Source organism: Hordeum vulgare, chromosome 5H, assembly GCF_904849725.1.
Source record: "Hordeum vulgare subsp. vulgare chromosome 5H, MorexV3_pseudomolecules_assembly, whole genome shotgun sequence".
Lineage (NCBI taxonomy): Eukaryota > Viridiplantae > Streptophyta > Magnoliopsida > Poales > Poaceae > Hordeum > Hordeum vulgare.
Genome location: NC_058522.1, coordinates 479,424,847 through 479,440,635, shown reverse-complemented (window position 1 = coordinate 479,440,635; position 15,789 = coordinate 479,424,847). Strand labels below are relative to the sequence as shown.

Sequence of the window (15,789 nt, the reverse complement as noted above, 5' to 3'; positions counted from 1 at the left end):
ACGAGCGCTCCTAACACGATCGGGGTTGTTATGGGGACCCCCTTGATAATTCGTTTTAGATTAAAACTGGTCTGGCAAGGCCCAACTTTGGTACTACATTTTCCTAATAACTAATGAACTGCATAGGGAGTAATTAACCCGAGGAAATTTAATCAACCCCCGGGCCAGTGCTCCTCATGAGTGTTGGTCCAAATTGGCAGACTACGGGGCCACCGCGGGGCAACCCGAGGTTTGGTATCTCCTAGTGTGACCCATCTGTCGTGTCCTGAGAACGAGGTACGCGACTCCTATCGGGATCGTCGACACGTCGGGCGGCCTTGCTGGATTAGTTTTACCTTTGACGGAATATCTTGTGCATCGGGATTCGGGTGATGCTTTGGGTAATCTCAGAGTTGAGGTTTTCCACTAGGGAATCCGACGAGATCGCGAGCTTCGTGATTGAGGATTTCTATGCGGCTTGTGGTAATTTGTGATGGACTAATTGGAGCACCCCTGCAGGGTTAAATCTTTCGAAAAGCCGTGCCCGCGGTTATGTGGCAACGTGGAAACTTTGTTTAACACTGGTTCTAGATAACTTGAAGTTAACTTAATTAAAACTTGCCAACTGTGTGCGTAACCGTGACTGTCTCTTTCGTGAGTTCCTTCTCCGATCGAGGACACGGTGGGGTTATGTCTGACGTAGGTAGGTGTTCAGGATCATTCATTTGATCATCAGTAGTTCACGTCTGTTATGCGTAGATCTTTCCCCTATTATTCTTGTACTCGTAAGTTTAGCCACCAAATATATGCTTAGCCGCTGCTGCAACCTCACCACTTAATCATACCTCACCCATTAAGCTTTGCTAGTCTTGATACCTTTGGAAATGAGATTGTTGAGTCCCCTGTGGCTCACAGATTACTACAACACCAGTTGCAGGTGCAGGTAAAGGTTACTTGACGCGAGCGCGTTGATTGTTCATTTGGAGTTGCCTCTTCTTCTTCTTCTTCATCGATCTAGGATGGGTTCTAGGCCGGCAGCCTGGGATAGCAAGGATGGACGTCGTTCTTCTTTTGTCGTTTGTTTTCGTCCGTAGTCGGACCCTGCTCTTACTCTTGATAATTATGTAATGTACTGATGTGACTCTGATGTAGCTTGTGGCGAGTGTAAGCCAATTCTATATATATCTCATCTTTTCAGTACATGTACTTGTAACGATATCCATTCTTGCGACACGACGAGATGCGCTTCTATCCCTGACGAGGCTTTCGTGCCAAATTGAGGATAGGGTCGCATCTTGGGCGTGACACACAAGCAACGTCATGTTTGATTGGCGTTGCATAGTAGGACAACAATGCCACGGCTTGTGATGTTTTAAAAGGGTTAGATCGTGAAATCTTTTCAAACCGGGTTCATTTTGTGCTCATGTTTAACATAAAGGTTAGAAGAATGAAAAAGTCCCCAGTCCGCAAGGCGGATCTTTTTTGTGTGCTAAGCATTGCAAGCCCATCAAGCCTAATTGTGCGGGATGGACATCTCCTGTGTGTGGGCAAGGTAATATTAAGAAGAATAAATATTCTCAATAAACATTATCATCAAGGCGGCTGCTACGCTACCAATCACCCGGCTGATCTTAGGGAAAGATCAGTCGCCTGGGCAATTGTCTGATTAGGCATACATAACCGGTTCGATCAGCGAATGTAGCCATCGTCTATCTCATTTCTTTCGCATTTATCCCGCTCAATTAATAATTAATGCGACATCAATCTTCTCTATAAAAGCGAAGGTGATGCAAAAAAAACAGTAGACTGCAGCACCTGGACACCCACATCCCCCCGACGAAGCTCCATTGCAACCCCAATCGGCAAGACAAAGCTGCAATGCAACATCGTCGGCGCCGGCGAAGCTCCATCGCAGCAGCAACATCGCTCCAATGCAGCAGCGGCGGAGCTCCATTTCATCCCAACAACCCCGACGAAGCTCCATTGTTGAACCAATGACGCTCTAATGCAACAGTAGTGGAGCTCCATTGCATACCAACAATTTTTTTTGTAATCTCATTCTCATGATGGAGTTGTGTTGATTGAGCGGTCCATGATCGTCGTTTGTTCTATACCTCAAGTTGAAGGGAAATTTTCACATTAAATTTTGTGTCACATGAGCATGTTGTTGTGTTCATTCCGCTCATTATTGTTGGTTGAAGTTATCCTGAAGTTAAGGGGATTGCATTTTACATCTTTGGCCGTATCAATGATTATTGCATTGCTTTATTGTTGTTCATTGCTCACCAAAATAGTAATAGGAGTGGTGTAGCCCCAACATTGTTTGTATTATAAGATACTATCATCCAGTTAAAAAAGGGGCTTCTATCTCGGAAGGCGCATTGGTCTCCGAGCTCATGAACATTTTTTTCCTGAAAAATATTCATATTTATTATAGAAGTTCATCAAAAGTACAAAAGCACCTCAAACACAATAAAATCACATTTGTGTGTCAATATCATCTCCAGAATAAGTCATTGATGCGTTGTTGCCTCCGCTCCTCTACCGGGGCTGGCTTAATCTTGTCAATTATAGGGTGAGAAGTCTTCGTACATGTCCCATTGAAGATAACACATAAAGTGGATGTCATCATCATTGAATCAATGAATAGATATAAAAGCGATTGTCACCCGTGCATTTGATGAGTAGCAAAATTATAGAAAATAATCAGGACATACATGTAGTTTGTTTTATGTTACACATTAGAGTAACTTTAATGGGACGACCAATTTCGTCCGCCGTCGTTTGTTTGGATCCGCGCGGACAAATGTGATGGCCTAACGTGGAGACCCATTGCTAAAACGCGTCCGCTTCGCGTCCATGCCGACCCATTTTCGACCCAAATTTGGGACTGAAATGCGTCCGCACGGACGAGAAGAGGACGCGCGCCCCCTCTCGGTGTCCGTCCCATCCACACATGTCGGTCGTCCAACTAGTCGCGGTCAACTTAATTAATAACGACCATCCTTCGCGGACCCACGCGTCAGTGATCGTGGTCGACCTTTTTTAATCCCAGTGTGCGGTGGGGTTCGGCCTCATCTGCTTACAGACCCCCGCCCCCATCTCGCCACCTCTCTGCTTCCTCGTCGGCGACCAAACCCTAGCCAGAAGCCATGACCGACTCTTCCCAAAACAAGGGCAAGCCCCAGTCATCTATCCCCGTGCGCAGCGCTTGGAGGAGGCCACCTACCTCCAGCATCGGAGGGCGCTGCGCCTGGCGGAGTAGCGCACCGACGATGCACGAAAGATGGAGGTGGAGTGGGAAGCGGAGGAGGAACGACTGGAGAGGGAGGAGGAGGAGCGCGCACGTGCTGCGCTACCGCCGCCACCAGCACTCTCCACGCCGACACAGCCCGCCCTCGACATCAAAAGCCGACGATGAGGACGCCTAGGTAGCGCGGCAGTTTACTTTTTTTAATGTTCAATTAATGTAATGGGGACGCGTAAACTCTCGCCGACCTTCTTGACCGGTTTTAATGTTTAGTTTATATTTGTTTTTATTTTCGTAAATGTTTGTAAGAAAATTACGCGTCGTTAAAATGGATCGGGCCAGCGTTGGGAGTATGCGTCAACCTAAACACGAAAGCGGATGTTGACGTCCGTCGGATCAACTCAAACGGACAAAAAAAAAAAAAGCGTTGTCTATTTCGATCTATTGGTTGAAGTTGCTTTTATGATTGTGTAAATTCTCGTGATGAAACGATATTGAAGGTGCTCTAGAAAAGGTCGGATATCTAAGAAAGTTATTTTTAAAGCTTTTTTAGCACGGCACCACGAGATGTATTTTCATGCTATATAATTTTAATAAAGTAAATATTTATATTTTTTGATATAAATTTGATCAAACTTTATGTTGTTTGAGACCAAAATCTTATATACGGAATAAAAAGAAACGGAGGGAGTACATAGTACACGTGATGGAAGCTTGAGAAAACGTTGAAAATTCACAAGACCTAGCAAAAAGTGCGTGCGGCAACATTCAGACCGTGATAAAAAAAATTCCCGAGAAACATTCAGACCATAACATGTGAAAGCTCGCAGTTAGAGATGGTCACCTCCATGCTTTTTGTATCCACCACCACCTGACCGCCAGCACCACCACCGGCGACGATCTGTCCACTGCCGGAGCAAGTATCCTCTGAACTCTGAAGATGAGATGAGAGATGGACAATGGGATTCGGCAACGATTCGCCGATGGCCCCCAAACTACGAGGAGGAGGGAGGAGCACGTGCCGCGCGGTCCTGTGCCTCCGGCAGCTGAGCCTGAGGCCCGGCATTGATGACGCGCGCACCGAAAGCCTGAAACTCAGAGGGTGTTTGGATACTCTCTAGTCATGTGACTAGTAGTAGTCAGACTAGAAGTTTTTAGTCAGGCCCTGTTTGAAAGGTGACTACTACTAGTCAGCATTAAATGTCTCTGTATTAAATTATTCTCTCTTCCTTTCATTTATCTTCCTTTCATTGGTGTGTCCGCATGGGAGGATGAGCCTGCAACAGGATGGGCCCGCCAATTAATTGGAGAAGCGACTTTAGTCACTTTTAGTTGGGGGTGGGGTGACTAGGGACTAAACTAGTTTTAGTCACCCATTAGTCAGGGGTGTTTGGAGGTTTACTGACTAAAGGTGACTACTACTAGTCTCTAGTCTCTAGTCTCTAGTGATCCAAACACCCTCTCACTGTAGAGTTTCTGATCACTCTATCAACACGGTAGGTGCCCATTAAACGCCGGTGGTGTGCTCTGGCTGCTGGCTCTCAATGGTGTCTGTATGAATTATGGGGATGATGTTGGACCGGAAGAAATCCGATGTTGTTGCGGACGATGGTGACGTTTGTGGCCGTCGTGATCTTTTTGAAGGCGTCGTCTAGGCCTTTATCGTCCTCTTTCCGTGCAACGGGGGAAACCCCAGATCCAGCAAGTTGGTTCATGGAGTGACGGTGCTATGGCGTTGTTATCTTCTTGGAGGCACCGTTCGGGTTCCTTGCAGAGTCGTCCTACAGTGTTTGGTGCTAGAGTTGGCCTCCACTTAGAGTGTGGGCCCCTAGGACGCAATGTACATTCATGCGGCATCTCTTCGACGACGCTTTCCTCAGGTCCAGTCGGGTCCTGCTGTCCACTAGTCACTCTCTTTTCAGCGACATGGGTGGGTCGTACGTTGACACGTGCTTGCATGGGGTTTGGTTTGTTCTTTGAGTTGTTTGCTTCGGTTGTGAAGCGGTGTTTTGATCTCTCGCCATCTTGGCAGGGTTTATGCAAGGCTTTGTTTTTATTGTTGTGCATGCGGTTGTGCGTTGTAAGACGGTTGACAACTCTTGCATGATTTTTGGGTCCGATTTTTTTTAATAAACTGAATCAATCCTTCTTCTGTTCAATAAATTTAGTAGTGATACTACCGATATTAAAAAAACACGGTAGGTGCCCATCCCGCGTGCAGTTTTGAAGATCGCCTGCCGCGCCACAACATGGATCGACCCACGCTGCGCCGACCGCCGCAGCCGGCTCTCTACGGGAGGCACGTTGCCACTTATAGGGCAGTTTGGCACGACCATATCCATATGAGCACATGGTTTTTCTGTGCCAGATGGTGACTGCAAGGGTCGTCGGTTGAACTTGATGTTGAGAGGAGCGTTGAAGGTACGTAAGCTGATCCAACAGCCTTAGGCCCTGTTTGTTTTATAAGTCCTGGGACTTTTTTAAGTCTCAACTTATAAGTCATAAGTCCCCATCTGTTTGTTTACAGGGACTTATAAGTCCCGAGTCCCTACCTGTTTGTTTACAGGGACTTATAAGTCCATGCTGCACCTAATAATACACCTGTTCATATGGATTGTCATGAGCCGCTGCAACGATTGGAGGCTCAGGAGAGGGCATGTCCGGCGATTGGAGGCACCGCTGCAACGAACCGAGGCGGGGCGACGACGGGGCGGCGAACCGAGGCAGAACGAACCGAGGCGGGGCGGCGACGGGGCGAGAGGCGGGGCGGCGGCGACGATTGGACCGAGAGGCGGGGCGGCGTGCGGGGAACGAGCCTGGAGCGACGCAGGGTAGGTCCGGCCCGGGATAAGTCCCAATAAGCTCCTCCCTGAGAGTCTTACTTGATAAGTCCCAAATCACCACAATAAGTCCCAATAAATCCCTTGTGTTTGGTTTAGGTGGGACTTATAGGGACTTTTTTAAGTCCCTAAACCAATAAGTCCCTGGAAACAAACACCCTCTTAACTTTTAGGATTAGCGATGAGCGGATGCGCGCTTGTGTACTATTAGGCGTGCACGTGGGTTTTATTTTTTTAATAAAGACACTTAAAGGACATCTCTTACTCCCTTCATCACAGTTTAGAAGGCATGCATGTATACTTAGGTCGTTAATTTAACTTATATAAAATATATTATTTAACATAAAAATTATATCATTAAAAAATAAAACATCTAAAGTTTCTAATGATATATTTGTTGTAATATATATTTCTCATTAAGTTAGTTAAATTGATGACCTAAGTACATGTGTCAGATTTGTAGATCTGATTAACATTAAGAAAAACGAAGACCAGTATAATAAAATAAAATTACATTAAAAAGCATTATGGTCTTTATTTATCTCTGATTATATGTCGAAGCTTGAAAAATGCACTGAACCAACAGCAAAAGAAAACGCCACCTGCAAACGCCCTCGTCCTACAAGGCTTTGAAGACCGCAATCGTCACTCGCCCCTTAAGACGAGATCTAAAAATCGTTGAAGCAGCATCAGCTGAAGCATCACTCCAAACAGAGCAGGCTTGCAATCCATCACCACCAGTTCAGAGGGTTGAAGATATCAGGTTAATCCACAAAACAACGCAGAAGAAGATGTCGAAATCGTCACACCAAACACCAGTCGAAAGCTTTTCTTGAAAGACACACGAACTGCCAATATCTAAAGGAAACCAACAGATCTGAGGACATCAACTCTCAATGTTTGTTCGCTGACGTCGAATCGGACGTCATTAAGATATAAAGAGATAGAAAAGATCTTATTTCAAAACACCATCATCATCAACAGTGGCAGATCCACCATTGGGGCGAGCAATGGCGAAGCCAGCAATCTGGCAAGGATTGGTTGCTGCCACACTTAACATATGTCATGTATACTAGGTTTATGCAGTACTTAATTGAAGATTTAAGCCAAGCTATGTATACTAGTAACCTCTGCCACGTCAATAACAAATTTCTGCATCCGCTATTGGGGGCGAGCGTCCCGGCTCGCCGGCGACGGAGCAGGGTATCTCCCGTGTCCAGCGAACTTCGACGCAACATAATGAAGCTCCATCGTCGTTCATCACCCCGGCAAACCTTAATTTCTGAATCCGTCACTGATCATCAACACGTCGTCCATGTCGCTAGAGAAAACAAAAACCTAAGAAAACAAAAAAAAAAACAAAATGGATGAGTCCCGCTCCTCTTGCTGTCGACAAGGTCGCCGGACGGGGAAGAGGTGGGAGGACTAAGGCGGAGCAAAGAGAAGCGGCGGCGGCGGCGGCGGCTTAGACGCTCTGTGACCGTGGATTTCTATCTCGGGCGGATAGTGACACGTGGGTCGTCTTTTTAGTGGAAACAGACGGCATGCATGCCATGCATTCACCGGTCCGTCTTCTACTGCTTTGGCCTGGCCCCCGTGTCCCACCCCCGCCGGCGCCTACGCACGCCCCCCACGTTCAGACACCACAGCAAGCAAACCCTCGGCGACGAAAGCTGCAGCGCGAAATCGAATACGGTTTCGCACCACGCCGCCGCGAGACAGCGAGAGCGCGAGCGCGAGCGAGATCATCAAAAGGATCGAGACAAGCAGAAGGCGCCCACGGAACCAACCAAAGCTTTCGTCCCCGCCCCCGCCCCCGACGACCAAGCAGGAGGAGAGATCGGTTCCGGCCGGCCTTCCGGGACACGCCGGCCGCGCGCGCTCTCGTCGTCCCCCGCTTCCTCTTCTCCGCGTCCGACAAGGTACGCGGCCCCCCCCCCCCCCCCCCCCCCCCCCGGCACCGCACGCGTACCGCGCCGCTTCGGCCGCCTCTCATCCGTCCGAATCTCCGCCCCGATACGCGCAAAAGAGCACCCGGCGGGCTACTCGTTTTGATCTCCGCGCCTTTTTTTCGGGGACCTCGTATGCCGGCACTGTAGCTGATGCTGATCCACATCCACGCCGTGGGGAGCATCCCGGTCGATGTGCCCTCTTGAGTTTTCAAGATTCTTCTTTCCCTTCCTAAGCTCCTGTTCCGACCACATGCCATTTTTCTGCCGTGGAATTTCTCGTTTTATCATATCAATGCCCCCCTGCAGATTCTAATTTCCTTTCCATCATCCGTTGTTTGTTCACGCGCCATTTATCGCATTTCTGCGCCGTATGAAAAAAGAAACACAAAAGGTTCAGCAAAGTGTTGACAACGGCATTTCTTGGTGCCAGAGAAATGGGGCTCCTGGAGCTCTTCGTCACGGCGTGCATGCCCGTTCTCAACATGCTGCTGGTTACTGGCGTTGGGTCATTCCTGGCAACTGACTCCGCTGGGATACTGGGGAAAGAAGCGAGGAAACACCTAAACTATGTGAGTGGTAGTGACTCTCACCTAACCTATCCGTCTAGGAAACCTAGTTTTCTACCATGTCCCTCTCATATTCCGTTTGTTTTACTAACCTGTCCACTTCTTTTCTGAACCATTTTTGTTTCTGCAGGTAGTGTTTTATGTCTTCAACCCGTCTCTTATTTCAACCTATCTGGCAAAAACAATCACCATGGAAAGCTTGGCCAAATTGTGAGTCGCACGCTTCTTCATTTGACCTGCTGGGCAATCTTCATTGATTATCAGTATCATGCATAATGAACTCTTTTTTTCCTCGGTAAATAAATAAATTTATACCCCCTCCGATCCATATTGTACTGAATCAACGACAAACTAATATGGATCAGAGGGTGTAACTCTTTTAAGAAAATAATTTTGATTGTCCTATTAGATTAGGAGAATTTTTTTTTTTTGACAATTTGTGATCTACGATACAGGTGGTTCATGCCGGTGAATGTGCTCTTCACTTTCACCTTCGGGTTGATCTTCGGTTGGATCGTCATAAAGGTCACCAGAGCTCCCCTCAAGTTAAGAGGCCTCATTTTGGGTTGCTGTTCTGCTGGTACCTCCCTATCTTCTCATCTGAACCGTCAGAAAATAGTAAATTCGTTATCTATTTTAGATAAACATTGTACGATGCTTTCCGCACGTTTATTTTGCGGTACAGTGCCTGCACTGCACGTATTTATTTTGTGGTGGGTTGGGCATGGACAGATGCACTGCATTTACCTTCAATGAAAAGCTCACTGCTCTGTCAAGGAGTGTACCTGTTCCCATGCTTTTGATTCAGAATTCAGACTAGTTGGGCATGCAAAAATCTTCTCAAAATCTGATGACTGAAATATGGCATCAGCCTTTTTGATCCAGTTATTCTTTTATAAATCCTAGTATCAGGAGTCAATCCAAATATGCTAGTGACAAAATACAAATATTCGACAACAACAAGATATTCAAGTGCTGATGTAAAAAAAAAATTCCACATGCTATCAGCTACTGAATTTCTAACACCTGTAGAAGAAACGACCAGATTTTCGGTTATGATTATCAAGCACATCCATTCAACAAGGCAGTAAGCATCTGGAAAAGCTAAAATCTGAAGTGGCCCAGTACTGATTCAGAACTCAGAAGATCTTGAAAGTGCAACAAAAGCACAACACGCAGTTAGTCCCTCTCATAACCTTACCTTATCTCATGCCGGTACAGATAAGGTGTACCTCCCAGCGTGGAAAATGTGTAGCCGCAGTACTGACTGGCTGACTGATAACCATATCTACCCACCTTGCACCATTCCATGAAGCAAGGAGGGAGTGTGAGATTCAAAGATCATGGTAATAATATATCGGAAATATATCGCACGACCATGATAGGATTAAGAGCAGACGTCACACGCCTGCGTTATCCAATTTATATCGAAATTCAGTAGCTACTAGTCTTAGAAGCCATTCAGAATACAGTAGTAACAAAAATACAAATATCAAATACAGTAACAGATAACAGATTCTTTTTAAAGCATCTCACGTGCTAGTAGCTACTGAATTTCGAACACGGATAGAAGAAACAACCAGTTTGTCAGTCATCATTATCAAGCCCATAGTTCATTACCAAGGCAGTAACCATTGGCAAGCAAAAAACTCAAGGAGTCCGGTACTGATTCCGAAGATCTTAAAAATGCGATAGAAGCGGTGTGCATGGACCAATGCAGAGGCCGGGGTACACCCGCTTTTCGAAGAAAATAACCACCCACACAGTTAGAGTCAGACCAAGGGTCCTTCTCATAATTTCCAGCTCCAGCTGGTACTACAGATAAGGTGTACTTCCCAGCCATAGTACTGAGTGAATAACTGATAACCACATCTACCAACCTGGTAAGAAATTTCAATCATTGGCTAGATAGACATTTGGAGTTACCTTTGTGCGCTGATCGAACTTGGTCAGCTTTAACTTAGTAGAAGTGTACAACTCCTCCTCGTTTTGTTTTCTTTTTCTACCTCGATAGTTCGTTGAAAATGTTCGCTTGACTTGGTTGGTGGATACAGGCAATCTGGGCAACATTTTTCTCATCATCATTCCAGCTCTCTGCAAAGAGAAGGGGAGCCCGTTCGGCGCGCCTGATGTTTGCCAGACTTATGGACTAGCCTACTCATCGCTCTCACTGGCTGTAAGATTATTACTCTGTTTTTCAGTACATTGTCTACATCAGGCAATCTTGATCGAGCTCATTTATCAAAGGAAAACAGAACACTACGTCACTTCAGGTTATGATTGATTTTCTGCAGATTGGTGCCGTCTTTCTGTGGACGGGCGCATATAATATTATCCGGGCAAATTCAAACGTCACTGAAGAAGATGGCAACTCCCCAATAACTCAAACAAAAGTATTGGTTTCTGGAAGCACAATAAGTGCAGTTTCAGAAGATAAGCATTCGATCTCGAGTGATCGCGTCGACGAATGCGCTCTCCTGTTGATATCAAATCGAACCAAAACAAAGGTTTCATCATTGCTTCTTGCTTGAATTTTTTTTTCCTCTGTACAAGTTGTAATATACCCCATTGTAGCCTACTTGCTTCAGCTGCAAATTCCTATGCACTAATTAAGAACTCCAACAGTTACTCCATTTAGTAAATACACCCTCTGATTTCAAACAAGAATTCCACTAAGCAAACCCATGATCCGGCTAATCCAGGTGCCTAATACAGCTTAATACATAAACGGATAAACCATAACAGTTCTGCCAACTTTCAGCACTAAACAGTTTGGATTTGTGTGTGTGTATATATAGGTCCCATTATTGGAGAGAGCAAAAGGATTTGTATCATCAGTTTCTGGAGCAGTTGATTTGAAGAAGCTATTTGCTCCTTCAACTATTGGAGTGGTATGTACTTCTATGTGGGCAATCTTACGTTGCAATAGACTATATCAAGCTGATTTGTATCCTCTGGTAGATTGTCGGGTTTATAATTGGAGGAACACCTCTGATTAGAAATGCTCTGATCGGCGACGATGCCCCTCTTCGTGTCCTTCGCGATTCCGCTGAACTAATCGGGTAGCACATCGGTCTTATGTCTTTTATCTTGTAAACGTACTTCATCTTGTTGTAACTTGCAGTGTAGCACAACCATTATTGGTGTTGTTTGTCATGCATGAGGTGTATTGTTTCATTCAAGACATGTAACCTTTTTTGCTTGTTTACCTGCGCAGTGGAGCAGCCGTTCCGTCCGTCACGTTGATCATGGGAGGGAACCTCATCACAGGTAACCTCACCGTGCAGTGCCAATGAATGATGTACTGTATTGTAAGTTAACAACACTCGTAAGTTTAGCCTGAAACACGGAGCACTGATTCCTCCAGGGCTGCGTGGAAGGGCGAGCGTCCCGCCGTCGGTGATCGCCGGCGTGGTGGTGGTCAGGTACGTGCTGCTGCCTCTGGTGGGCACCGTGCTGGTGAAGGCCGCGGTCCGCTACGGCGTCATCCGGCCGGACCCGCTGTACCAGTTCGTCCTCCTGCTGCAGCACGCCGTCCCGCCCGCCATGAACATCGGTCAGACATCTGTTGGTAGCATGCACTTCTCGTTTTTCCCCCGGTTGCTCGACTGATGATCGGCGCGTGGGGTGTCATCATCATGTGCAGGGACGATCACGCAGCTGTTCGGCGTGGGGGAGAGCGAGTGCTCGGTGATCTTCGTGTGGGTGTACGCGCTCGCGTCGGTGGCCGTCACCGTGTGGTCGGCGTTTTTCATGTGGACGCTGTCGTGAGTCGTGACTGAGTCTCTCCCGGCGCCGACGTACGACGGAGTACAATGGAAGGCCGGCGAGGCGAGCTGAGAGCGATATCCGTTCCGTCCATGTCTCGAGGCTTACGGTGAACGGTGGCCGCCAGGCATCGCCGGAGGGCTCGAGTGGGCGAGGCGACCGACGGCTTGGAGAGTGTCAGTATGTGGGGCAGAGATCGCCTGGCCAAAGGAGAAGCATGTTCTGTACTATGTAAACGTTAGTGGTGTGTTTGGCCGAAGTATCATGGTTCCATTTCACAAGAATGAGTCGGTTTTTATCCTTTTGTTTAATAGAAACACCGGGAATGAAATGATTACATATATATTGGTGTTTGGTTTCAGAGATGAAATGAAAATAATCTGTTATAAAACATTGTCTTAAAAAATTGTGAAAATAGTCATGGAAAATTCATCCATGTACAGCTACATCACAAAAAAAGAATGTCGGCATGCTCTAGGGAATTAAACTACCACATACTCCCTCCGTTTCTAAATATAAATCTTTTTAAAGATTTCACTAAAAGACTACATCCTTATATATACATAATTTAAAGTATATATTCATTTATTTTGCTTTGTATGTAGTTATCTACTCCCTCCGTTCCTAAATATAAGTCTTTTAAGAGATTTCACTAAGAGACTACATACAAAGCAAAATGAATGAATCTATACTCTAAAGTATGTCTAAATACATCCGTATGTAGTACTATAGTGAAACCTCTAAAAAGACTTATATTTAGGAACGGAGGGAGTAGTAAAATCTCTAAAAAGACTTATATTTAAGAACGAAGGAAGTATTTTAGAAAATGTAACTATCTGCCACTAAAATTCTGGAAACAATTGCCGTTTTCACAATTACGATGATTGTGGAAAAGTATTAAAATTGCAGTGCCGTGGTACAAACAGCTCCTTAGATTATTCCTATAATTTGCAGGTATTGGCGAACAAAAACCTTTGAAAATTGCCATGTGACCATCAATATGTGCAGGGAAAAATAAATAAGAAATGCCATGTCAGTAAAACTGTGTCTATTATAACTTACCAAAAAACCAGTTTAGTTTAGGCTACCTAAGCTTTTAACGGTTTAAAAGTTATTAAAAAATATAAAATAAATAGTGGAACGTCAATATAGTGTAATAAGATGATCCAACGGAGGGCTGGTGAAATTATGCATTTATGTGTCGGTATTTTTTCAGAATTTTTGAGAACTTTTACACCATCAAAAACATTAACTATTTCTGTGACAAGTTATGATAGAAAATCCTACTCCATGACATGTCATACAATATACCATGATGAAGAAAAAAAAGGGGGGTGGAGGGGGAATGTAAAGTTTCCATGTGATCAATACCAAAAAAACTAAAATTTTGCCATGTCTTACAATTTTGCTAAAGAGTTGCCACGGTGTGCACATGTCTCGTGTTATGAAAATACCAAAACGAATCCTACAAGTTGCCATGTGAACATTGAAAAATATTCATTGTCATGTTGCTTATAATGTAACCGCCATGGTAGTTTATTGATGAAACCACCATGATCTAATTGATAAAATTATCATGTTGCTGATAATGGAACTACAATGGTGTAATAACCAAAATTGTTGTGGCCTAATTTGTCCAAATTTCACGGTCTGATAACTAAAATTGTCATAGCGTAATATATAAAAATGACATGCTACCTATAATAAACTACCATGGCCTAATTAAAACTACCATAGACTAACTAAAATATAAAATGTCAGAGTCTACTTAATAAAAATGTCATTGTATAATTACTAAATTGCCGAAGTAGCTAAAAATACCATAGACTAATTAATAAACATTGTCATGAACTATTTTTTAAATGGCATGCTACCTGAATAGAAATTGTCATGGTCTACTTAATGAAATTGCCATGGTATAAACACAAAAAATACCAATGTACCGACAATTAAAATGCATGTGGCAAGATTAGTGGGGAAATGTTCTCTATGAAATGACATGCCCTAAAGAGTAAAACAAAAAAAATGTTGTGAATTTGCATGTCGTAAAAGTAGAAAAATTACAATTTTCTATCAAATGCAAATAAAAATGCCATGACTTTTTTATAAAAATAAAATAAACATGCCATGAAAAAAAGTGTTGTATGTTCCACGCCATTTTTATTGGGCTTGACGTGGAAAAAAAATTCAAAAATGCCATGTTAAAAAAATTATTAAAAAAAGGCATAAACATAGAACAAAAGTGGCATTATATGGTCTTGCAAAAATTGTCATGTTGTATATTAAAAAACAAATTTTACGAAAAAAAATTGATTTGTCTGGCTCATTGAAAAGCAATACCATGGCAAGACTTAACAACAACAACAACAACAATAAAGCCTTTAGTCCCAAACAAGTTGGGGTAGGCTAGAGAGGAAATTCATAAGATCTCGCGACCAACTCATGGTTCTGGCACATGGATAGCAAGCTTCCATGCACCCCTGTCCATGGCTAGTTCTTTGGTGATGCTCCAATCATTTAGATCTCTCTTTACGGACTATTCTCATATCAAGTTCGGTCTACCCCGACCTCTCTTGACATTATCAGCATGCTTTAGCCGTCCGCTATGCACTGAAGCTTCTGAAGGTCTACACTGAATATGCCCAAACCATCTCAGACGATGTTGGACAAGCTTCTCTTCAATTGGCGCTACCCCAACTCTATCTCGTACATCACTTTTGGGTTTCATCTTCGTAAGAGTGGCTGAGTTTTGACGTTGGCTCGTCAAGCCTATCACATCCCTCCTCCTTTACCCGGGCTTGGGACCGGCTGTGTTGAGACAACATAGGCGGACCTCATGGCAAGACTTAAGACCATCACAAAAAAAGAAACAAAAAGGCGTGGCAATTTAGCCATGACAACTATATAAGAATACATTTTATGTTTATAAGAGCCCGTGTCAATGCCAGATTTGAGAGGACACGTTGTTTTTGCGGAAAAGAACTAGAACAAAACAGTTCTTAAAGTTGCCATGTGTAAGCGCTGCCAAATAATGCCATGTTGAGGGCTTCAAATTTGAATTCCCACTACATAGTTAGAAATGTGGCTTGATGTAATCAACAAAGCCACTGAGAAAAATGCACATTAATACACCTCATAATTGAAATGTCAAGTTCCATGCAAAAATACCATGGCAGTATGTTCAATGAGTTGACATGATGCTATATTTGAGTTTCCATCGCAAACATATCACTTTTATAGAAAAAAAAACCGGCATGTACCCAATACCAAGATGTCCTTAAGCAGGTTGTTGACCGAATTAGACAGTATTTGTTTGGATGGCTTTTGCGTCTTATTGTTTTTCATGTCCTGCTGGTATATGAGGAGCTCTTATCAACGACCTTTGATGTATCACTGCTGTAGCGACGTGCTATACAAATGATTTTTAATCTTTC

General features: G+C 44.3%; 1 protein-coding gene across 1 annotated transcript; it reads left to right on the top strand.

Moving 5' to 3' along the window:
• The first annotated feature begins 7,628 nt into the window (after positions 1 to 7,628).
• LOC123395841 (protein PIN-LIKES 3-like) lies at positions 7,629 to 12,746 on the top strand. Its single transcript, XM_045090876.1, has 11 exons — positions 7,629 to 7,991; positions 8,452 to 8,590; positions 8,718 to 8,797; positions 9,043 to 9,167; positions 10,642 to 10,763; positions 10,882 to 11,094; positions 11,386 to 11,478; positions 11,549 to 11,649; positions 11,805 to 11,857; positions 11,955 to 12,143; positions 12,234 to 12,746. The coding sequence occupies exons 2-11, from the start codon at positions 8,456 to 8,458 to the stop codon at positions 12,356 to 12,358; spliced, it is 1,236 nt and encodes a 411-aa protein (XP_044946811.1). The 5' UTR covers positions 7,629 to 7,991; positions 8,452 to 8,455; the 3' UTR covers positions 12,359 to 12,746.
• The last annotated feature ends 3,043 nt before the right edge of the window (positions 12,747 to 15,789 follow it).